Genomic DNA, 25,895 nt, shown 5'->3' on the forward strand with positions numbered 1-25,895 from the left:
GTTGTATTCCTGGCTTAGGTGGTCTGAGTTCTTATTTCAATTGTGGGTGGGGGAATGAGGCCCTCTGTTTTTCAGATATTCATACATTATATAGGGTTACCAATAACCATACAAATGGGCTAATGATGAATTTGCAGGCTGATTTTATTGTCACTTTTTTTTATTACTTATAATGATTTATTTTTCATGAGCGAAATTAAAATTTTAATTGCACATAAGCATAGTTGAGCATCTTTACTGACCGACGTGTTTGCGCGTCTACTGAACAGTTGTCTTTCTTACGCCTTTAGGTTTCAGGCGAAGTTTTAGTACAACATCAGCATCGCCATCCCAGAGGGAGATAAGCAGAAAGAACTCTTTTGGCAGGTAAGCATGCTTAGTTTTAAAATGGGGAACTTTTTTTTTAATTGATCCGCCTCAGAACCAAAAGCCTTGCATAGTTGCAAGAGTAGCAATGTCTTGTCATTACGCTGTGCAATTTCATCAAACCCATCCTGTCTGAAGGGATGGCCCCCATGCTTCTAAGAGTGGTCCCTTCTCTGCTGGAAAAGGCTGGCCTAAACCCCAGTGATTGACAATCTAAAGACTGATTACCCTGCTCTCGCTGAGATCATAGAGCGACAACTCGCTTAGGATCGTCTGCCTCCTTGGATGTCCTTGGTGCTCTGGACTTGTCACAAGTGGGTTTTAGACTTAGACATAGATGTAAGGCAGTCCTGGTGGCTAGCCTTGATGATTCTACCTTGACGCATGTTCTCACATCACTAGCATCCTGTACGCCATGCCGTATCCATTAACTTACCCAAAAGCAATGTTGCTTTTTGAGTCTCATAAACTCTGAAGAATGTATTTCACTTTACCTTTGCAGTGTTTGACCAGAGCATCTCGGAGCTTGAAGCAGTCCTGGTGTCAACTCTTGACGCGCTTCACTATACTGTTGACAAGGGGCAGCCAGCCGGCCTGAAATGACTGGATCTGTTAGCAGCTTTTGGTACTGTTGACCACACCATCTTAGTTGACCATTGGAAAGGGATCAGTATGGCTGGTGTAGCTTTGGACTATCTGAGTTGCCTTACACAGGTTATTTCAACACTGCCATTCTGATCAGGAGATGTTCCCATGATTAGAGGAATGCCGCAGGGCTCGGCTCTCGCTCATTCTATTTAACATCCATATAAAAAAAATGTGGGTGAGTTTATTTGCAGTTTTGGTTTTAAGGCGGCATCTTTCGTCACTAACACTCAATTGCTTCTGAAGTTGGATCAAGCCACCTCCGGAACAATCAGTCATCTCTGCAGTTGCCTTACAGCTGTCCAGATGTGGAATGCAGACAGTTGTCTTTAGTTAAATGGCAGCTAGACAAAATTCATGTTAATCATGGAAGATTCGGCTCTAAAGAGCTTTGTACTACTTTACTGGAAAACTATTTCCAACTGCTGTTAGGGCAAAAAAGTAGGCATAGGGTTTGAACTTGACTTGAACTTAAATCTTCAGGCCCTGAATGTATGGGCATCCTGTTTTCTTCCTCCTCGAGGCTCACTTGGAACAATGCATACCTTTTGTTCCACCGTGGAAATGCCTTTAGGTTATGAGCTCCTTGCTTCTAGCCCGTCTGGATCATGGTAATGCTGCGAACGGAAATTTGGGTTGGGGGAGCTGCCATTGAGCCTTGTATTTGGAAATATGACCACGTGTCAACTATCTGATGAGCTTGCACTGGCTTCCAACCGAAGAACACGTTCATTTTCAGGTGTTAAGCCTTGTGAAATTGGTCGTCCCCGGAACTGACCCAAAGTTTCTCCCAGATCTTATCCTCCATGTTTCAAAGCACCTCTTGTGATCCAGCTCTCTAAAGTGCCACAATTCAAGGAAGTGCACTGCATTGGGAGGACTTTAGGAGTCTTTGGCCCCCAGCTACGGAACAATATTCTCCTCAAGCCTGTCTGCTACCTAACTACTATTTTGAAGATGTTTTAAAATGTTTGTGGCTTGTTAATTGTATTCTGTTATTTGTGTCACATGTTTTTGTGACAAGTATTGTTATTATTCCCTCTATTCATATCTTTATTGTTATTGGCCTATGATGGCGGCTTCAGGATGCCTCTGGCGCAAATGATCTCTACAAATAAATCAATAACCAATAGCACTGTTGGTGTTGTCCACAGCCTATTTGCACATTGGGTTTGTCACACAAGAATGCTGCAGGGATTCTTGGTGGCCAGCTTTCGGGGGTTCAGAGACGTGACCATAATAAGATCAGCAATGACTCCGCTCCTAAACTTTCTAATAAGAAAGGACACCAAATAATAAAAGAACAATGCCCAAAGTTATTCGTGGCTCACATTCAGTGACTGACTTGATCAATGGTGCAGCCCTTCAGCAAAAGCAACAACTTAGGAAGAGTGTGTCTGTGAGCGATGTGCAACAAAACAAAACAACAGTGAGCAAGGGTGAGAAGTTGGCTCTATATATACTGGACCAGGATAAGGTACAGTGTGTGTAGAGTCCACAAACCGCAGAGGTATAACAGAGGTTAAAGCCAGGTGTGACCTTACTTTCTAAAGTGGTAGCTTGGACGAGCAGTAAGGCAGTACCAGAGGACAGTGTAAAGCATTTGATGTGCACACTCAGTCAGCAAAAGGTTTCACACACTCAAAGACTGAACTCCAGGCCAATTGTTTGTATATCAAAAGATATTGTTGTTTTATTTCTAGAACCAACAGGTATCAAAAAATATACTGTTCTCAATATGAGAGGTCTCAGATGAGTACTTTGCAGAAAGGCAATAAACTTTGTAATGGCAATAGGTACAGGGTTGCAGTAGGCAACACAATTCTACACACAAGTTAGCATTGAGCTCAATAGATTTCCTTGTATAAACACAGTTGATTACTTTGTAGATTACTTTGGTAATTCCAGGAATGGCTCCTAGGTTCAGTCCTGGGGTCTAAGCTGAAAACAGTTTAGCAAAAACGTTTTAGGTATTGTAGTGATTTTTCAGGAATAAAAAGCTGTTTTAAAAGTTCACACTTACAAACTTTTCAACAGAAATCTGGCAATGTTATCCAATGGCAGGAAATTCAGGTTGCAGGTAAAGTACGATCTCGTTACTTTTGTAATCCAGTACTGGTCTCATGGGGCCAGCACTGTGGTCTCAACTCAAAACAGGTAAGTAATTATGTTTCAGTATTTCGTATGATTTTTACAGAATATTTCTAGTTTTCAACAGTAGACACTTAGAAGAAATTTCATAGAAAAGCAGACAATGGATTCCTATGGAGAAAATACAAGTTACTAGTAAACCCGCTAGGGATTACTTTTGCGCTTCAGCACTGGGCTATAAGGTTCAGTCCTGGCTCCTCTCCTGATGACAGGTGAGTATTCCGGTATTCGGGATTTGGATCATTTTTTATGAATATTTCAAGTTTTCAAAAGTAGACATTTAGAAGATTTTTTGAGTCAAACCAGTCAATGTTATTCAACAGCAGACTCAGCTTCCACACCCCCACCCGCCAGCTCTACTCCGCCAGCCTCACCCTCGCCGCTGTCCCCCGCATCCCACGAACGACCTCCGGCGGCAGATCCTTCTCCTACTTCGCGGCCAAGACCTGGAACACCCTCCCGACCCACATACGGCAGACCCAAGACCTACTCGCCTTCAGAAGACTCCTCAAGACCTGGCTCTTCGAGCAGTAGCAGCACCCCCCCTCCCCATAGCACCTTGAGACCCTCACGGGTAAGTAGCGCGCTTTACAAGTGCTCTGATTGGTTGATTGATTGAATGGCAGGTAAGTGAGTTACCGGTTTCCTGGTGAGTACTCGACTGGTGAAGTTGTGTTTCTGGGCATAGACTCAGGGGTCCCCCAGGGTCAGGTAGGTACAGTTGGTTCACCCTCAGCGGCGCAGGGGTGGCCTGGTGCAGAGGTAGTTAGGCCCAATGTTATCCAATGTGGGACGGGGGGGCCTCCGGTTGGTGGCTGCTGGCTAGCAGGCCACGTGGCTGTGGGAGCTGGGCTCCTGGTCACTTGCTCAGGGCAAAGGGGGAAGTAGGATAGCACAAAGGTGGCACAGCCAGCGGTACTCGGGCGGTTGGGTGCAGGGTGCTTTTGAGCCGCTCAATGTTAGCCAATGGAAAAGGTCAAAAGGGAACAAAGGCTGCAGGCTCGGGCGGAGACTCTCCAGGGGCAACCTGCATGTGGAGAGGTAAGTTGGGATTTCGGAGCACAGGTAGGTACCCCAAAGGGAGGCACAGGGGGCTGTAGGGCGCCGGGTGCAGGGGTGTCTTTGGGTGTCGGAAAAGCTTACCCTCAGCTGGTTGCGGTTGGGGGGCCCTGTTTCTGAGTCTGCAGGCGTCGTCTGGTTCGTTGAGGAGGGTCTTTGGCTCTGGACTTCGGGTCCCAGTCACCGGGGGGACGTCCTCGTGGTCTTTGATCACTCGGGCATGGGCTGGGCTCAGCGAGTGCAAAGTTGGCTGGTCCAGAGCTTCCTGGCTGACACCAGGGGGGTTGTTGCAGCAGAGCCTTTGCTGATGGGAGTCCCAGTCTTTAAGAGGGTCAAGGCAGGCAGGTCCTCTGGGTGTCCCGAGGTTGCTGTCTGCAGGTGTTGCCTGGATTTAGGCAGGAGCAGGTTCCAGGTTTGACTGGCCGGTAGGGCTGGGGCCAAGTCAGTTGTTGTCGTCCTGTTGTTAGTAGCTGCGCGGCGGGTCGTCTTCTTTTTCTTGATCTTCTCTATTCTTTTGATATCGGGATCTCAGGAAGGAAGGTTCAGGGAGCCCCTAAATACTGAATTTAGGGGCATTACAGGTAGGGCAAGGGCAGGTACCAATAGGTCCCTGTCCTGGGGTGTGTACACCCCCTAGCCTGCTCCTCTCCTGCGGGAGGGGGACAGGAGCCTAGCTGTGATTGTTCAGGGCTCCCCATCTTCAAGATGGCTGGAGCCCGGGGTCGTGCTGAACCTCGTCTCCCCCATCTTAGGGGTGGGCTTGGCATGGGCTGGCACACCCCCCTTCCTGACGTAGTTTTTCCCGCCAGTCTTCCCTCCAGAGTGGGGGTCAGAACTGGTGGGGGCCAGTTGCTGGGGGCAGCAAATGGTCTGGAGAAGCATGCCTTTGAAGCTTCCCCCTGCCCATCCAGGATGTGCATTGTTGCAGGCCCAGGAGAGCGGAAGGCTCTCCACCCAGGGGTCCAGCAACATGTCTGCTGTGTGGCAGCCTCTGCAACCACTCAGCCCAGACGTGGATTGTAGGTTATGTTTTCAGGGGGCATCTCTAAGATGCCCTCTGGTGCACTTTACATTAAATCCCACACTGGCATCGGTGCGGGTTTAATGTGCTGAGAAGTTTGGTACCAAACTTGTCAGTTTTCAGTGTAGCCACTATGGTGCTGTGGAGTTCCTAATGACAACCTCCCAGCACCTTATACTCTTAATGGCATCACTGCACTTACAGTGCCCAGGAATGGCCCTGGGTACTATAGGGGCTGAGGGCTCATGCACCTGTGCCCACACCTCTGGCATAGGGCACCCAGTTAGAGGGGTGAATGAAGTATGCCAGGGCCGTGGGTTCTGTGGACATGGCACACAGAGGTGTGTGCCATGTCGACTCTTTGTTTAGTACTGTTACTTAGACACTCAGGGCTATATGTAGGTAATTCTAAATTACCGAATCGAAAATACAGAATTTTACCGATTCGGTATTTTCGAATCGATAATTGCTATGTAGATAATAATTCGGTAAAAAATACTGAATCAGTAAGATTCGATATTTACCGAATCAGTATTTACCGATTCGGTATTTGCCATTCATTCCTATGGGCCTGGAGGCCCATAGGAATGAATGTCAATTGCCGAATAGGTAACTACCGATTTGGTAAAATTGGGAAAAAGTCAAAGGTGGCAGGGTGTGACTTTGACACCCTGTTTCACCCCTGATTAGTGCTTGTGTGCACATGTGGCACACATATATGCCCTAAGGGCATGTATGTCTGTCACATGGCACAGGTGTAAATGCACAGATTTACATAGGAATTCGTTATTTACCACCAACTAATATTTGGTGGTAAATAATGAATCCTTAAAGCCCAGAAGCACTCTTTGAAGTGCTTCCTACATTTCATTTACCAATTCGGTAAATACCGAATCGGTAAATGATGATTCGGTAAATACCGATTTGTTTTTTACTGATTACTTTATCGGTAAATGGGCCTCCTACATAGGAAAAACCTATTACCATTCGGTAACGGCCGATTTCGGCTGTTGCCGGCCTACATATGGCCCTCAGCCTGCAAAGGCAGTGTGTGGGTGTCAGAGTACAGGGCCCCTGAGGGTGGCACAATAAGTGCTGCAGCCCTCAAGGGTCTTATCTGGTCACCATGCCCTGGGTGCCTAGGGTACCATTTACTAGGGGCTGATAGGTTGCCAGAGATGCCAATTGGGTTTTAGTTTCAACACAGTTTTAGGGAAGGAACACAGGCCCTGGGTATCCTGGTTGGCAGGAACCCAGGGCACACTTAGTCAAAGCACATCGCAGTTCAGTAAAAATTGGGGGCATACCAAGGTAAGAAAGATGGCACTTTCTCACAGCAAGTTTCAGGAAAAATTATTTCAACCATACCACCCAGTTTTTAGAGATAAGCCATATTCCAAATGACGTTACAAATGGAGAAGATAATAAAAGGGATTCAAGACTTGTTATAGAAAATGAATGAAAATGGTTGAAATCCTGAAAAACATTACGAACTACCCCCTGGAATTCTGACCCTATGCATAAATTAGGTTAACCTAGAAAACATCTTGGTGTCACAATTAATCACCTCTGAGTCAGAAACGCATAAAAAGTCTGCCCCTCTGCAATTATGGCTGCTGTTTTTGGCTACTAATAATTTGATATTTGATATTTATGGAAATTTGTAAAGCGCGGCTATCGCTCCGGAAGGAGCATCTTGGCGCTGAGCGTACAGAAGAGAGAAACGTGGTGATAAGATGGATCATATGGCTGCTAGGACCGAGGTATCAGATTGCTGGAACACCCAGGTTTTCAGAAGTTTCCTGAAATGGCACTCAGTGTCAACTAACCTGAGATTGACAGGGAGGCTGTTCCAGGCTCTAGCAGCTAGGAAGGAGAAGGTTTCCCCCCCCCCCTGGTTTTTAACTTGAATCTTGGAATTATGACAAGATTAGTTCCTGAGGATCTTAGGCAGCGTGTGGGATTGTAATACGTAAAACGCTTGGTAAAGTAGAGGGGGCCTGTTTTTCTAGTGGCTTTGAATACAGTGAGCAGAAGTTTAAACAAAATTCTTTTGTGGAGTTGTAACCAGTGAAGAGCGTTAAGGGCTGCTGAGGCAGAAGACCTTCTGGGGAGTTTAAGCACGAGTCTGGCCGTGGCGTGTTGAACGCTTTGTAGTTTCCTGAGGGTAGACTTCTTCACTCCTGCCATTAGTCCATTGCAATAATCAAGTCGGGAGAGAATTAAAGCAACCGCGACTGATTTTCTGGCTGCAATGGGGAGGAAGTCAAAGAATTTCTTCAGTGATCTAATGAGGCTAAAACAGCACCCGGCAGTGATGCGGACATGATCATCGAAGGTAAGGGATGCGTCAAATTGAATGCCACGGTTACGTGCCGAGGAGACAGCGCTCGGAGGGGCTTCTGAATTTTTAGGCCACCAGTCTTTTGGGCAAAAGGACAGATCTTTCCCTAGAGGTATTATTTCAGTCTTAGCACTGTTGCATCTGAGATGATTTTTGTTCAGCCATAGAAAAACCTCAGAGAGACAATTCTGGAATCTAAGGTCTGCATCCGTGCATTTTTTATCAATGGTGACGACAAGCTGAGTGTCGTCAGCGTACGATGTGACGAGGATTCCGTGAGATTCTATCACTGCAAGGAGGGGGGCCATGTAAATGTTAAAAAAGAGAGGACTAAGTATGGACCCCTGGGGGACTCCTGATGTAATTGATCTTTCGCTGGATAGGTAAGGGCCTAATGATATCTTTTGGCATCTGTTGGACAGGAACGAAGTTATCCATGTCAACACAGTGTTTGCCACACCAATCTCGCGCATTCTGTTAATAAGAATAATGGTCTCCAAATATCAAAGTATTCCCAGAAAGGAACAGATTCATCATTTACTAAATAGTTTAGAATTAGTCACACTATTGAGTTAATTTATTGTATTGTATTTTTTTCCTGCTGTGCATGTGTATTACAAAACAAAACATGCAAAACCTGCTCAAAAGAGTATCTGCAAATTGTCTTTCAAATGAACGTGTACATTGTGTAAAAAATATGCTTGAATAATTCATCAACATCAATACATTTATATATCCAAAAGGCACTTAAAATAGAACAGGAAATCTTAACAAATAAAAGTGAAATGCAAGAGTTTGAATTTAAGACAATTTGGGGAGAGGCCTCTACACATCGTCTATTTATTTATTTATTTTCTGGATCTTGTTAAGCGCATGGCTACCCAAAAATGGGCTTCCCAGCGTTGACAGGAGATCTGAGGGATGATATACTAACTCAAGAGAACAGGTAAGCTTTCAGATGCTTTCTGAATCTTACCAATTTATGATTGGATCTTAGACAGAGAGGAAAGGAGTTCCAAAAACCTGGGTGCCAGGTAAGCAAAGAAACGCCCTCCGCTTCTGGCCTTTTTAGGTCTTGTGGCGATTACCGCGCGAAAGCGCGGTCTCGCCAGAGACCTATAGTCACCGGCTCAGCTTCCCAGCCAGGAGACAAGAGATGGCCACGCGCATCTTGCAAGAATCGGATCGGAGCGGGCCGCACGCGCTTGTGCACATCTCCTGTCTCCTGGGAAGCTCCAACACACACAGCCACACCTCCCCCTGCTTTCGCACACGCATGCGCACACTCACACACATACAGATGCACACACACACGCGCGCGCACACATCCCTCCCCACTAACACACTCACTGTGCTTTCAGCGTGTTCCGTGTTCCGTGTCCCTCTCTCCCTCGGCAGCCAGTGGGTCAGTCTCGGCATGGGAGCTCCGTCTTCACCCAGGCCCCCACCTGGGACCCGGGACTTCAGTTGCCGCACTTCGCATTGGCGCCAGGGCTCCCTCGCCATAACAAAGAGCGCGCCTGCGCGGGCAGCCCCCGCCCTCTCAGTTTCAGCCCAGGCTGCTTTCAGTTTCGCTGTCTTCCGTGTTCGCTGGCAGCCTGTTCCTCCTGCCCAAGTCCCACACCGGATAAAAAGTGTGCATTCCTCATCTGCCAAGACTGCACCCTCTCTCCAATGCGGACAGATATCTGAGCTGCTGCGTGCTTGTTTGCAATTGTTTTTGTGCCGCTTTTCGACACACAGGGAGACTGGCATCTATGCAGCGATATCTTGTTTAAGAATGTTTGCTTAGCTGAAGCCTCCGTTTTATGGGCATTCTTTGTAAACGCCCAGCCTTACCCTGAGTGCAGCTTTGCTGAGGATTAAACCCGGATACGTATGTCCAGGTTTATGGCCCGCTGTAAAGAGTGCTTGAGAACGGCGCCTTCGCCTCGCCGTGAGGAAGTGGCGGGTGAGGCAGCCCAGGCCATGGCCTGAAGTCTCATTTGTAGCTCAGAGGTGTGTGTCGGGGAGGGGAACGGGCAGGCCTGCCTTTGCATGCGCTAGCTATGAAGCTCCTTCCCCGGGAGTTGCGCGTTTAGATACGGGCTGACGGGGTACTGGAAATGGAGCTACCGGTTTGGCAGAAACACCGCTGATTTAGGGAGATTGATAGCTACTGAAACTAAAGCGCGCCTCGAGATAAATATCCTCTAAGACAAGGCCTCCGGACTGCCAGCAGAGAAGAGCACTGCACATGCACTGTTCCCCTCCAGGTACAACCAGATGCTAAAGTTCAACAAAAGAAACTGTTCATATAACTTAGTGATCTCGGTCTGCAGATGAATAGGCATCACCATAAGCGAAAGATTAGAAGCAGACATCCCCATCTGCGGGAACAGAAGAGATGTTTCCGTATGCAGGCAACAGATACCTTTATATGCACAGAATGGACTCCAGATGCAGACACCAAAATTAGCAAAGGAGGTGCAACCATCACAATCCTGCATAGATACACGGTCATATCTCTATATGCGGACATCTTTGTTTACAGGCAGATAAGAAGAGTAGACAAGTCCATGTGCAGACAAGGAAGCGCAGGGGAGAGCTTAATCTGCAATGAGCAGACATCATTATTTTTTTTTTTTAATAAAGACCTTTACTCTTTATGAAACATAGCTTGCTTTGTACAGCACATAACATTGCATGTTCAGACTTAACAGTGCGACTGGATCACTTAGCTTAGTTATGTTGGACACAGCCATTTAGCCGGCATCCCGGGGGCCCGGCTGCGTACAAAGCAGCAATCCTCCAAAGTCAACATTGTTCAGTAACAACCAATCAGCAGAGTATATTGGACCAGTAGCGCTAGCAAGCATCTGGTGACCGCTTGTGTCTAAGGCCTTAGAAATACGAAAACAGTCCAGAAACAAACTAACTACCCCAACCAACCCTCACCTCCCCCCGTGTGCCTGCAATAATGCTCCTGGTGGTGTATTCCTATCGGAGGTGACCGTATGCTAATATTTCACTACCTACAGTCAATACCCCGGGAACCCTTCTCCCCAACCCAGGCCACCCGGGCGGGACCCGGCTCATCCTATTGCTAATCACCGCACGCCCCCCTCCCGCAGCCTCCTCCAATAAATACTATGGCATCTGCTCCACCCGACCCTCCGGGGATTCCGGGTGGTCCAGCGCCTCAGCGTCGTCTGTGTTCTCCTCTTCATCCTGCTGCACGTATGCCTGGTAGAGACCCCAGAAGTTTTTAGGCCTACTTCTAGGGGGGAGTAGCTCACTATAAAGTTCTGATTGAGTGCAGCAGTAGAGTAAAAAGCAGACATCATTATTTACAGGAGAAGAGCGGGCACATCAACCTGCAGACACAGAGTGGAAAACAGTTCAGCATGCTGACATACAGAGGGAACACAGACATCCTAGTGCAGGCGCAGACGAACAGACATCACCACCTGCAAGCGAAGAAGAGCAGACATCTCAATGGGCAGAAAGGGGGGACAGACAGCTGCCTCTGCAAGCACAGACGTGCAAACTTTTCGGCCAGCAGACACGAAGTAAAAGTGTTCTGGATGCTGACATACAGAGGGAGCCGAGAAATCTTAGTGCTGGAACAGACATCACCGTCTCGAACATGACCAGACATCTCAATGGCAGACGTTACGTAGCGGGAAGACATCTCCCTCTGCAAGAAGACGTGCAGGCGTCTCCACCTGCAGACACAGAGTGGAAGACAGTTCTGCATATTGAGGGAAGAGAGAAATCTTGGTGCAGGCACAGACGAACAGACATCACAATCTCAAACAAGACCAGACATCTCAATGGCAGTCATAGCGGGCAGACATCTCCCTCTGCAAGCAGAGACGTACATACTTCTCCACCCGTAGACACAGAGTGGAAGACAGTTCTGCATGCTGACATACAGAGGGAGCAGGTAAATCTTTGTGCAGGCACAGACTAACAGACCTCACCATCTCGAACAAGTGCAGACATCTCAACGTGCAGACACAGGGCGCGCAGGGACCACAATCTGAAAGAGAATTGGCATCTCCAGCTGCAGGCAAAGAGGTGCAGACATCTCTCTCTGCATAACCAGAGAAGGTTCGTAAACCTCAACACAAAAGCTGAGGCCGTGGACTGCGGCAGTTTGGAGCACTGCTGGAAGGTCGGAAAGTTGCAGGGGATGCTTGGATGTGACGTGCACAGTAAGTGTATTTACCTTTAACCCTAAAACATGCCACAAAATTACACTCTACTGAATACAACACACATTCCCCATATTGCCTCTCAGTGCCACATAATTACATGCCACATAATTACACTCTTCTCAATGCAACGTAAATATAATCCACATAACACCACTCAGTGCCATATACTTACACACATCATACTTACACTCTACTCAATGCAACATACATACACTTTATCTATCTGTCTATCTATCGCCCTCACTCTATCTGTCTATCTATCGCACTCACTCTATCTATCGCCATCACTCTATCTATCGATCGCCCTCACTCTATCTATCTATCGCCCTCACTCTGTCTATCTATCGCATCACCACAGCATCACTCAGCACCACCACAGCATCACTCAGGGGCACCACAACATCACTATGCGCTACCACACAGCATCACTGAACGCCACAGCATCACTCGTCGCCACCACAACATCACTCGGCGCCACCACAGCATCAATCTGTGCAACCATTCAACAACAACTAGTTCAAATATGTTCTCTCAATGTTTCAAGCTTTATTACAAATGTCACAAAAAGATATTTCGCTTCTGTTCTTGGATTTTCGTCACAATGAAATACAATGAACATAATCTTCACAAAAGTCATTTACAAAAGCTATTGCCATTATAAATTACAATAACTTTTATTTAGGTATTAATTATTCAAAAAAATAAAAGCCATGTTTATTTGTAATATCAATACATCTAAGTCACGTAAATACAACACATATTGCCTTACAAATGCTATAGGTGTCCCATTTGCGAAAGATAAAACTATTGGCATTGTAAATGACAAAGCTATTAATTTCGTTATTTTCAAAACCAAAACATAAATTAAAAATTTGTCATTTACAATACCAATAGCTCAAACTTTCCTAATGCGTGACCTATTGCATTGCAAATGCTTGTTTATTCTTGGCATGGCCAGAAGAAATTGGTTATTTGACCCTAAGTCAAGTGCTTAATGGTGTGGAACAATGAATTGCTTCAGAATATGTGGTCTCTGAGCGTGCTTTACTTTATTAACAATACAGAAAGTATTAAACATGATTCTCTTCCTCACTGGGAACCAATAAACGCTAGCTAGTGCCCGTCATGCTGAATGTGATGTGGGGATATTCAGCAATATTCTAGCTGCGACATTGTGTATAACCTGCGGCTTTCTGGTGACCTACATAGGCTCTAAAGATAAGGTGAATTGCCATAACCTTGGCGTGACAAAATGATAGGAGCACATTTAATTGCCTTCCTGAGGACTCCTAGATCAAAGCATGTCCCCACCAGATTCCTGGCCTGTGCTGCCATGGTGAGGTCTTTAAGAAGGAATACTTCCAAGCTCTTAACTTCCTCTTTTGGAGAAGGACCATCGCCCAGGCATGTGGGCTAGAAAAAATTATACCAGAGAGATGGATGGTTTCCGACCAGCATAACATCTGCCTTGTGGCTATTCAGTTTAATGCAACTGTTGTACATCCACGTGTGTACCTGCTCCATACAGTCCGCTAAATTGGCCTCAGTTTGTCTAATGTTAGAGGCAAGGGAGACAACAATTTGAGTGTCCTCTACATATGAGACCATTGTTAAACCTGTTGAGCAGATAATGTCAGCTAAGGGGTGCATATACATATTAAAAAGAGTAGGGGTCAAGGACAAGCCCTGGGGTACTCCACATTTAAGCAGATTGTTGACATGCAGGGTCCCTCCATGACCTGGAGATCTCTATTTTCCATAGACAGTCAGTATAATATACCTGGTGGGAAGGCTAAATTGGATAAACTGTAGCTTGCCAGATATGGCCAGCTCTCCTGGGGCCATTAAGACCCATTAGCTGGCTTTGCTCCTTTATTGTCTTGCTCTGCCCACCTCAGTTTTTAAAAGAGAGTGCCCTGTTTCTCTCTGAGATTTAAGCATTAGGTGCCTCCACCATTGGTATCTACATCCACATTTGATCGTGTGCCCTATGTGTGTGTTCATTACTACAGGCTCCATCTTTGTAATTCTAGTGCATGCAGCAGCTAAATCACTTATTTACATCTTAGGCTTGCACATTGACATGAATCAACTGTGTTTATCCACACACTTTATTCATATGTCTGTTCTTTTGAACAACATCTTTGTGGTGTTACTGTGTTCATGAAGGAAACAACCATGGTCTTACAAATGGGCTATATTCTGAAATAAATGGCCCAGGCCAGCTTGAAGCTGTACATGCCATTTGAGTCCTGTGCCCAGTCTCCTGGAGTTGAACAATGTACCATAACCTCTTTGCTCAAACTGTGCCTGTGGTGGTAGCAAAGGTCAAGAACATTAGACATAGGTATTAAAAGTACTACACAATACTAAGCGTATTTAAAAGATGTTATCAACCAACATTTGTTATCTTAGTTTATCTTATTAGTTTAATAATATTTAATGGAGCAGACTGCAGTTTGTCTTTGTTATGTAATTTTAATTGCATGGGGGTCTTAAATTGCTCTATCTTTCAGATATAATTAAGCATGTATACACGTTTTTAATGCCCAATTTGTCCACATAACATTTCTTCCAGTGCCTACATTCTGTGAATATACTTGTTCTCCCTGCTTATAATGCACATGGCTGCTGAGGATTTGATTTTCTGTGTTGATATTATTGGTTTCCGAATTTCATATATCATGGTTCACAGTAAGCTCTGTAATTCACCTATTTGACTGAGGCCAGTGTTTTGTATCAGCATTGCTTCCTATCAGCAAGCTTTGCATTTGTATTGCCACCTCTTCAGTCTAATTAATATCACCATATATTTAACTATATCAGATTTGTGTTTGTTCGCTCTAGTGTACTACCATTGTGCCACTGGTGTGTTGCACCTAAAAGGTGATTTGTACTGCATCACTCTCTTTCTGGCTTCTTGAATGATCGCCCAATATATAACTGTTCGACCATACTACGCTATGCCATATATTATGTTCCTACTGAAACAATTTGAAAAACAATAATTTTCAAGCCAGTCATTATACTCAAACTCTTTAGTGCATACCGTGGGCTAGCATACACTGCAGTTTCACTTATCTGATCTTTGAAAATCATTGAAAGTTCCTTAGCAGGTCCCAAAGGTTTTTACATGTCTTGAAATGCAAAGAGGAGCTACATTTACGCATATCAGAATAGTCGATTTACTCCAGACCTGGTTTGTTTATCTTATAGGAACTTGGTCCAAATGTTTTACACAAAGTAGAAATACTTATTTTCTCTTTATGCATAACTATAACAACCTTTTTCATGGGATACCCCACTTCCTTTCTATTGCTTGTTTTGTTAAACCTTTAAGGTGTATTTGCTTTTCAATGCAGTAAAGTCTTTGAAAATGTCCTTGGCAGGTTAGTCCTTAAAAGCAACTAAGATCCTCATTTGATGTTTGTTCTTTCCCCTAGATCTAAGAACCCTGTACGGCGTAGTTGGAGCAGCACAACCACAAGCAGTAATGAGGGAAATGTGAGACTGCACGAAGGTTCGCAGGTCCTTCTGACCAGTTCTAACGAGATGGCTATCATCCGGTATATTGGCCCGACTGATTTTGCACAAGGACTTTGGCTAGGGCTTGAGCTCCGATCTGCCAAGGGAAAGAATGATGGCTCCGTGGGGGACAAACGATATTTCCAGTGCAAGCAGAATTATGGTGTACTGGTTCGTCCAAGTAGGGTAACCTACCGTGGGATAAATGGCTCCAAACTTGTCAATGATATTTGCTAAAGAGAGAGTCTTATTTTTTTTTTTTTTACGCAGCTTGTGGCAAAATGAGAATACAAATGTAGTAGGAGGATAAATTGTTTGCATGAAAAATGTATTTAACCTTTTACTTTTCTGAAGATCTGCCTTGCATTGCTTGTATTGTTACACAAATGACAGTTTTAAAAACTATGAGTTTGGAAAACTCATATTGATATGGTAGTTCAGACCTACAGCCCTGTTTAAGTCAATGGGTATTTTGTTTTATATGTACCAGTGGTGGTAGTTCATACTACTTCATAGTCTTCAAAAAAACAGCACTGATTTTGAGTGAATGTGTATCATAAGAGATTGTTTTTTTCTGCTGAACATTATGCATATCTAGACTTCATCTTAGCAGTACAAGACTTAGGATGCATCAGTGAAACTTTCTATCCCTTTTCATACCTGTTTTACATCCAAACCAGCAGTGCAGCATGCACAAACCAATCATGTAAACCAAAAGCACACCAGCAAGAGGGGAAAACTGAAGAACTGATAATAATAATTCATACATAATTGTTATAGTGTTTTTTTGGGGTAAAGGAGCCCACATAACGATGGAAGTAGATCTTAAATACAAATGTTGTTGAGCTCGATTGCAAGCACTTAAAGCCATAATTTTCCACTGTGGGCATTTGCATCATAAGCTACGGACATCAGCTAGCACTTTTTAAAACATAATGCACTTTCAACTTTGTGGAGCTTCTGCCCCACTTAAGAGATAATTATATAGAAAAGTAATAAAGACAAATAAAATAAAGCAAGAAACATTATTGGTTAGGAGGAGTGCCTTCTACAGTTCTAACCACTAATGGTACTATGTGTCAAAGGTGTGACAGGAGATGTGTTATATAGATACCACCCAAAATGTTCTTCCCACAACATGTTATATTTCTATACACAGAAACTTAAAAGTATTACTGTATAAAAATTATATCTGTATCTCTTTAGAAGATTAGCATTTTGTTTCATGGTCTATAATCTTGAATACTGTATTTAAATCGCCTTTCCTTATAAAGGTGGAATATGCAAAAAGTTAAGCATTTGTAAGTCTATAGCACAAGATAATTATGTTGGTATCAATGCAGGAAAACATTGAGAATGGTATTGAAAAACTGTACACTTCACAGTCGTAAGCACTTCAAGCTTTAAGGTCATTTTAACATTTTAAAAAGCTCTAGTTTGTTTTACATTAAGTATAGTCTATGCAATCATTTAATGCATAGCAGGTTATATAACAGAACAGTTTTGAATGTGATATAACTGTGCCATTCAGAAAGAAAGTTATGCCTTTGCACTTCTGCGACTTTAGAATGTGTGTGACTTGAATGTTATTTAATATTTGACATTGCATTCAAAGGTGTTAATGTTCTATATTTTGAGTGGATTCATTCTGCAGTTTTTAAAAAATGTGGGTGTTTTGATATATATTGCAAAAGATATTTTTCTTGACCTTGTTTGCACAGCAAAGGTACATATTGCTTCCTAGTATGACCAGTGATTCTTTTTTATTCAGGACATAAAGAATGTACGTTTTAAATGTAAAATTAAAATATGAGCATATAATTTATGTTTTGCCCTTGAACACGTAATTTGATTGAATTCTAAATATATAAAAAGCTTTGTCAACTGAATTCTGATATGTTGACCATTTGTTCTGTTTGTATTGTATGTTCGTACATTGTGTAATGGTATCTTCTTGTTTAATTTGCACACGCTTGTGTGTGAATGCAGCAAACTGTATTGTCTTGTACTTTTATTTGTGCCAACAGATTTTGCCCTTGAGCAAACATATTGTTACCCACAATAAATACAATACAGGTGTTTTATACAATCATGTTGTCTATACCATTGTTGTGTTTTAAACAGATTATAAAATATTCATTAGCCGAAATACAATGATCACTTGAAAGCTAAAACTGTCAATTGTGATGGTTCAGATTATGTTTGAAATTGTGAACCTGAAAACTGCTGTTTTATAATGAAATTTGCATATGTTTAGAAACGTTACAGATGGTAGTTAATCATGCTTTGTGTATGTTTTCGTTTGATGTTCAGCAATATGGTTGTGCCAAGCTCATTATTTTCCTTAAATAGGCTTCATAACTCTCACACTTCTAATGTGTATAGTATTTTCTGAACAGCCACTCCTGTTGTGAGGTATAGAAGAAAACCTATTTTCTTAATCAAGGCTTTTCCCCCCAAAATAAAAAAATAAGAATGCAATATAATCAAATAACAGTAAGTATTCAATCAATCAATCAGTGACACTTATAAAGCGCGCTACATACCCGTAGGGTCTCAAGGCGCTGGGGGGGGGGGGGGGGGGGGGGGGGGAGGGCGCTACTGCTCGAACAGCCAGGTCTTCAGCTTCTTCCTGAAGGAGAGGTGGTCTTGGGTCAGGCGCAGGTCGGGAGGGAGGGAGTTCCAGGTCTTGGCGGCCAGGTAGGAGAAGGACCTTCCTCCTGTAGTCGCTCTTCGGATGCGGGGGACGGCGGGGAGGGCGTGGTTGGCTGATCGGAGGTGGGGTTTGGGAGCGTAGAAGTTGACTCGGCTGTTGAGGTAGCTCGGGCCTTGGTCGTGTAGGGCTTTGTGTGCATGGGTGAGGAGGCGGAAGGTGATTCTTTTGTTGACGGGGAGCCAGTGAAGGTCTCTCAGATGTCCGGAGATGTGGCTGGTTCGTGGGATGTCGAGGATGAGTCTGGCTGAGGCGTTCTGGATCCGCTGGAGTCTCTTCTGGAGCTTGGCGGTGGTACCGGCGTAGAGGGCGTTGCCGTAGTCCAGTCGGCTGGTGACGAGGGCCTGGGTGACGGTCTTCCTGGTCTCGGTGGGGATCCACCAGAAGATCTTCCGTAGCATGCGTAGGATGTTGAAGCACGCCGAGGAGACGTTGTTGACTTGCCTGGTCATGGAGAGGGAGGAGTCCAGGATGAAGCCCAGGTTTCGTGCATGGTCTGTCGGTTTGGGTGCGGTGCCCAGGGCGGGAGGCCACCAGGAGTCGTCCAAGGCGGAGGGTGAGGAGCCCAGGATGAGGACCTCCGTCTTGTCCGAGTTCAGTTTCAGGCGGCTGGTCGTCATCCACTCGGCTACCTCTTTCATCCCTTCGTGCAGGTTGGCTCTGGCGGCGGCGGGGTCGTTGGTCAGGGAGAGGATCAGCTGGGTGTCGTCGGCGTAGGAGATTATGCTGAGGTTGTGTTTGCGTACGATGGCCGCGAGGGGGCTCATGTAGACGTTGAAGAGGGTGGGGCTCAGAGATGATCCTTGGGGGACGCCGCAGATGACTTCGGAGGCCTCTGACTTGTACGGTGGTAGGCGGACTCTCTGTGTTCTTCCGTCGAGGAAGGAGATGATCCATTCCAGCGCCTTGTCCTGGATGCCGATGTTGCTGAGGCGCCGTACTAGGGTGAGGTGGCAGACCGTGTCGAATGCCGCGGAGAGGTCTAGGAGGATGAGGGCCGCTGTTTCTCCATTGTCCATCAGGGCTCGGATGTCATCGGTGGCGGCGATGAGGGCGGTCTCGGTGCTGTGGTTGGCTCGGAAGCCGGACTGTGAGGGGTCGAGGGATCCGTTCGTCTCGAGGAAGGCGGCCATCTGCTTGTTGACGGTCTTCTCGATGACTTTGGCTGGAAACGGGAGGAGCGAGATGGGGCGGTAGTTCTTGAGTTCGGTGGGGTCCGCTGTGGGTTTCTTGAGTAGAGCGCTGAGTTCGGCGTGCTTCCAGCTCTCAGGGAAGGTGGCGGTGTCGAAGGATGTGTTGATGATGTCTCGCAGGTGGGGTGCGATGACAGCGTCGGCCTTGTTGAAGACGTGGTGAGGGCAGGGGTCGGTCGGTGATCCGGAGTGGATGGAGTTCATCGTGCGGATGGTGTCTTCGGTGCTGATCGGGGTCCAGGCGTGGAGGGTGGTGGTGGGGGGTGGTTGTTCGTTCATGGTGTGCGTTGGTTGGTTGTTGAAGCTGTTGTGTATGTCCGCGATCTTGTTGTGGAAGTATGAAGCGAGGGAGTTGCAGAGGTCTTGCGATGGGGTGATGTCGTTGTTTCCTGCGCTGGGGTTGGAAAGCTCTTTCACGATGTTGAAGAGTTCCTTGCAGTTGTGTGCGTTGTTGTCCAACCGGTCCTTGAATGCTGTTTTCTTGGCAGCGCGGATCAGCTGGTGGTGTTTCCGGGTGGCAAGTTTGAAGGAGGTCCTGTTGTCCGGTGTCGGTTCCCTTCTCCAGACTTTCTCGAGGGCTCGGCAGTTCTTCTTGGAGCTCTTGAGTTCGTCGGTGAACCATGGGGCCTTCTTGCTGCCGGGTCTGCTAGGCGGGGTCCTCAGTGGGGCGAGTTCGTCCGCGCAGTTGCTGATCCACTTCGTGAGGTTGTCGGCGGCCTGGTTGGGGTTCGCTGAGCTGGCAGGAGGGTGCTGGCTCAGGGAGGTGGCGAGCTGGTCTGCTGTGATCTTGTTCCAGCTTCTGCGGGCGGCCGGTTGCTGGTGGTGGTGGGTCGTCGTTCTCTTGAAGGTGAAGTGGACGCAGCTGTGGTCCGTCCATTGAAGCTCAGTGGCGTGGCTGAAGTCGATGTCTGTGCTGGAAGAGAAGACTGCGTCGAGTGTGTGTCCGGCGAGGTGGGTGGGGGTGGACACTAGTTGCTTGAGTCCCAGGTTGGCGAGGTTGTCGAGCAGGGTGCTGGTGTTGCGGTCCGGAGGTCGTTGTTGTTCTCCAGATGGAAGTTGAGGTCTCCCAGGAGGATGTAGTCAGCGGAGGGGAGGGCATGCGGGCTGACGAAGTCGGCGATGTCCTCGCTGAATTGCGTGCGTGGTCCAGGGGGTCGGTAGATCAGGGTGCCTCTGAGGGTGGTGTTCGGGTTGGTGTGGATCTGGAAATGCAGGTGTTCGGCGCTGGTCAGGGTGTTGTCGGTGCTGGTCGTGAGACGGATGGTGCTCTTGTGGACGATGGCGATGCCTCCTCCCATCTGGTTGGCGTTTCGGTCCCTCCGGACGATCTTGTAGCCCTCTGGGATAGCGATGGCGATGTCGGGAGCTGAAGAGGCGTTCATCCAGGTCTCCGTGAGGAAGGCAACGTCAGGGGCTGTGGCGTCTAGGAGGTTCCAGAGTTCGATGGCGTGTCTGTGGACGGAGCGGGTGTTGAGCAGGATGCACTTGAGGTGGGTGCTGCTGGTGTTTGACTTGGCGGGTGTTGGTGCGAGGCAGGTCCGGATGCAGGAGAACTTGCAGGCGTGGCAGCTGAAGGGTCCGTGGGTGCGTCGTGGTGTGGCTTGGTGGCACTCTGGGCGTCGGCCGGTGTTGAGTGCGCTGAGGGTGGCGGCTGAGTACGTCCTGCGGGTCGGTCGGGGTCTTCGATGTCCAGGGGTCCTGGCGCTGGTCGCGATCCGGTCGCGGACGGGCGCGCCTTCGGCGCACAATCGGCGCGCCCGCTGCGCGTGACCGCTGCGCGTTCGCACGGTCGCCATTTAAGGCCAAGTGCGCGGGTGGGCGGAGCAGCTGGGAGGCGGGAGCGGGGAGGGTTACAGAAGAGAAAAAAGGGGCGGGGACAAGCGGCGGTGGCGGGAAGGGAGGGCGGAGGGCGGCGAGGTAGGCGGACAACAAGGAAGGAAAGCCAAAACACGGGCCAAATGAAATTAAGCAAAACAGGCACAAATATTCGACAAAACAAGGGAAAAATGAAGTTAAGCTAAACAGGCACAAATAATCGACAAAACAAGGCAAAAACAATCCCCGCAGCGGAGGCAGCCGGCAACCGGCAAACGAGGCAGCAGCGAGGCAGAGGGCAGGCAAGGGGCACACGCAGCAGCTGGTGGCCGTGCGGCGCGGGGGTGTCCCACAAGTGGGTCACCTTGTGACCTTTCTTGGTGGTGCATGTTAAAATGATCCATTGTGATTGCCGCGGAGCCTTTTACTATTTACTAGAAAGTTGCCCAAGAACTATAAAGCACTTTTTCAAAGCTGCATTATTAACTATTCTCTTTCTTTCCCTGCTCACCTCAGAAATGATTTGTATTTATGGCCAGGTCTAAAAGGACGGATAATTATGGATCCGTACTGTTCTGTATAAATTGTTTATGAATATTTTTATGGCACTATTTCTTGAGATTTCTCCTCTTTTTTCGATCACCCAACACTATCTAGCCCACCCCTCTCTCTTTGCACGCTCCTCTTGGGGGCAACCAGTATGACTCTTATTAATTGTCAGTTAATTATATTTTTACTTAGAGGCAATGAATAAATAAATTGCCCTTGGTTTATATGTATGTTGTTGCTTTTCCTTTTTGAAATTGGTGCAGTTATTGGTTGGAGAAGATCTATATGCTCAAGAGATGTTTAATTGATGACTAAGTACCGACTAACTAATTTTTTTTATTGAGAATTTAAAGATGGTACAAAATTAGCCATAGACATCATTCCATACATTATTACAACTAGCTACATTAAGAGAAGAATAAATACACAATTATATAGTTACACGTGCTTCCATAATCAGGAGACTAATATAAAACACTATACATATAAATAGATTACACCTATATATACTAGTTTATCCCTACGTTCGTGTGTCTCTCCAGCTTTTCAAGGGTGCCCAGATATTTAGCCCCAGCTCACGTATTTTCCTGCCCTTGGATTTGTATAAGGCAGACTCTATATTATGTATACCCAAAAGTCTGGTCAACCACATCTGGAAGGACGGGGCATCCGTATCCTTCCATGCAGCTGATACAAGAATACGCAGGACTGCCACTGAGATAAATACAAAAGCTTCAGTCTCTGTCTTTAGACCCAGCTTACTTTCACTCCCTAGGATCATTAAGGTCGGGATAAACTGATATTAATACCCAACAGCCCCTCCCAAAATGTCTCAATCTTCCTTTTGATTATACTTAACTTATCACACTGATAGAACATGTGCAGGAGATCGGCAGGTCCTTTCGAACATCTGGGACATGTATCTTATCTTCCCTCTTTCCCCAATCAAACAGTTTGGAAGGTGTAAAATAAAGATTAACTAGCGTGTTGCGCTTTTAGATTAGAGGAACATAGAATTATTTTGTCTAGTTGTAGAGCTTTATGCAGGTCTACATCTGGATCTTCTAGTTTTGTGGCCCAGGAAGCAGAATTTTTTTCGAGATCATCTTGGATCCCAGACATAAAAATGTTATAGATGATTTTGATCCTACCGCCCCCTTTTACCAACTACTCCAATATGCTACACCTATTACCGGAGGAAATCCGGGGTCTCTTACCGCTTGCCTCCCTAATATTGATTCATAAATTGAGGGGGGATTTTGATTACTATGTGGCACAAATGGTTCATTTGTAGATGGATCAAATAGGATTGGCATTTGGGTTAGCAGACCAACCCATTGATAGTATATTACATTAGGGATTCCCAGACCTCCCAATTCCGGTGGAAGAGACATGAATTTTAAAGAGCGTCTATTCTTGAAATATTGCCATAAAAAGTTCATAAATATGGCTTCCACTGATTTAATCAGTTTCTCATCTATTAGAAATGGAATAGCACGAAACAAGTAATGGGTTTTGGGAAGCAGTGTCATTTTCAGGACGTTAGATCTCCCTATTAGTGACAGATGTAGTGTGTCCATTCTTTTAAGGTCTAACTCCATTGACTTTTAGCACTGGGTCAAAATTATTACTGATAATGAATTCAGATGCCGCATGGATTGTTATTCCCAGGTATACTGCGGAATCCACATATCTCAGATCTGATTTAACAATATTCTTAGTACAGATTACCTGGGTTTTCCCCTCATTCAAGCGGTATCCTGAATACTTCCCAAATACCTTTGTAATTTCAACCAATACACGCAAAGCTGAGTCTGGTTCATAAGAAATGACTGCCAAGTCATCGGTATAAGCCAATATTTTAGTCTCAAATCCATTTGTGATGACAGGTTTTATCTCCGCGTTGCACAATATCTGCCTTATTAATGGATCTATATACAGCGCAAACAGGAAGGGTGAATAGGGACATCCCTGCCGTGTCCCCCTTGTTATGTAGATGTTTCCCAAGCTTTCACCCATCAGATGAACCTTGGCAACTGGATCAGAGTACATGGCTTTGATGGCAATCTGAATTCTTAGTCCAAACCTCTCTTCCCTCCAGTACCCCCCACAGATATTTTCACCTAACGCGGTAAAACGCTTTCTCCGCATCGAGGAGGATCATGGCCACCCCACCCCCCCATGACAGCATGGAAATCCAATAGAGATATAGTTTGCCTTATGTGGTCAGTCGTTCCACGACCTGGAATGAAACCATGCTGCCAAGGGGAGACCAGACTACCAATGACCCTCCCCAATCGATTAGCCAGGATTTTAGCGTAGATTTTATTATCCGCGTTTATAAGCGATATAGGCCTATAGGACCCAGGATTTTCTTTTGGCTTCCCTTTCTTGTGGAATACCACTATGTTTGTATCCTTCCATGTTTCGGGTATTTTATCGGTATTCATTATCCCAATAAATAAGCCTAAAAGCATTGGGGCTACATCCTGTGAGAATCTATGACAAAATATCGAATACAAAAATATCTACCTACAAAAATATCGCAACAAAAATATCAATTACAACAATATCGACATCCTATCTCTAACAAGATAAGTACAAAAATATCAAGAAAAAAAATCGGTCAAAAATATTGTTTTAAAAAAATATCGTTTTTTTATTAAACAAATTGTAATATTAATAAAATAATACTAATAAATGTAAGAAACATAGTTAAAAATATATTATAATATTTAAAATATTTAAAATTAATAAATTATGTAATAAAAACAAATAATAAGAAAGATATACTACATAGTATATACTTCATTAATAATGACTCTAAAAAATTATTTTTAATAACTTATAAATAAATGAAAATATAATAAATTACAAATAAATTGATATACATAAAATAATAATATAAATAACAATTAATAAAAATGTAAAACAAATTTTAAAAAGTAAGGAAATGTTGGATCGCGTAGGGGTAAAAATCACTATTTCTACTCCAGAGAGTGCAACAGTAGGGAAAGTGTTGGATAGCATAGGGGTAACAATTACTATTCTAACTCCAGAGAATGCAACAATAGGGAAAGTGTTGGATAGCGTAGGGGTAACAATTACTATTCCAACTCCAGAGAGTGCAACAGTAGGGAAAATGTTGGGTAGCGTAGGTGTAACATTACTATTCCCACTCCAGAGAGTGCAACAGTAGGGAAAGTGATGATAGCGTAGGGGTAAAAATTACTATTCCCACTCCAGAGAGTGCAACAGTAGGGAAAGTGTTGGATAGCGTAGGGGTAAAAATTACTATTCCAACTCCAGAGAGTGCAACAGTAGGGTAAGTGTTGGATAGCGTAGGGGTAAAAATTACTATTCCAACTCTAGGGAGTGCAACAGTAGGGTAAGTGTTGGATAGCGTAGGGGTAACAAATACTATTCCCACTCCAGAGAGTGCAACAGTAGGGAAAGTGTTGGATAGCGTAGAGGTAAAAATAACGTACTTATAAATACATTTATTTTTTAAATAATAAAAAACTTAACTATTAAATAAATATAAACCATTTACAAATACCAATACACAATCATCAAAAACATGATTAGCAATAAATAATTAACAAAAAAATTAATAAAAAATACCATTTAATAATATTTAATTACCAATTAATAATTAACAATTATATAATTAACAAAATAATTATTTAAAAAACATTATTACTTAATTACATTTAAATTACTTCCCACTCTATTCTCCTATAAACCCACAACCCGCTACAGAACATATTTATCAATTAATCAAATAATACAAATTAATTACCAATTATTTAAAATGAATTACCAATTAATTAAAATTAATTTAAATTTCCTAATAATTAATAATTCATTTTATATAATTAAATGACTTCCCACCCTATTCCCCTATAAACCCACAACCCCCTACAGAACATAATTATCAATTAATCAATTAATAAAAAATAATTACCAATTAATGAAAATTAATTACCAATTAATTAAAATCAATTTATAATTCCTACTAATTAATAATTAATTTAGTATAATTCAATTACTTCCCACCCTATTCCCCTAAAAACCCACAACTCGCTACAGTACATAATTATCAATTAATCAATTAATTAAAATTAATTATCAATTAATTAAAATGAATTACCAATTAATTTAAATTATTTTATAATTCCTAATATTTAATAATTACTATAATATGATTAAATTACTTCCCAACTTTTTCCCCTATACTCACAACCTGCTACAGTACTAAAATACAACATTTTATTCAATTACATAAAAATAAATTAAAAACATAATAAAT

At 44.4% G+C, this 25,895-nt stretch overlaps 1 protein-coding gene across 5 annotated transcripts in view; it reads left to right on the forward strand.

Moving 5' to 3' along the window:
- The window catches only part of CLIP4 (CAP-Gly domain containing linker protein family member 4), a 303,168-nt gene extending 285,766 nt beyond the window's left edge, over positions 1–17,402 (forward strand). For all 5 annotated transcript variants that reach the window (XM_086926149.1, XM_086926148.1, XM_086926150.1 and 2 more), the window contains 2 exons: positions 291–366; positions 15,232–17,402. In XM_086926149.1, coding sequence (XP_086782275.1) covers positions 291–366; positions 15,232–15,550 — 395 coding nt within the window. In that variant the 3' untranslated portion in view covers positions 15,551–17,402. The remainder of the gene's footprint in view (positions 1–290; positions 367–15,231) is intronic.
- The last annotated feature ends 8,493 nt before the right edge of the window (positions 17,403–25,895 follow it).

Source organism: Lissotriton vulgaris, chromosome 6 (genome assembly GCF_964263255.1).
Source record: "Lissotriton vulgaris chromosome 6, aLisVul1.2, whole genome shotgun sequence".
Classification (NCBI taxonomy): Eukaryota; Metazoa; Chordata; class Amphibia; order Caudata; family Salamandridae; genus Lissotriton; species Lissotriton vulgaris.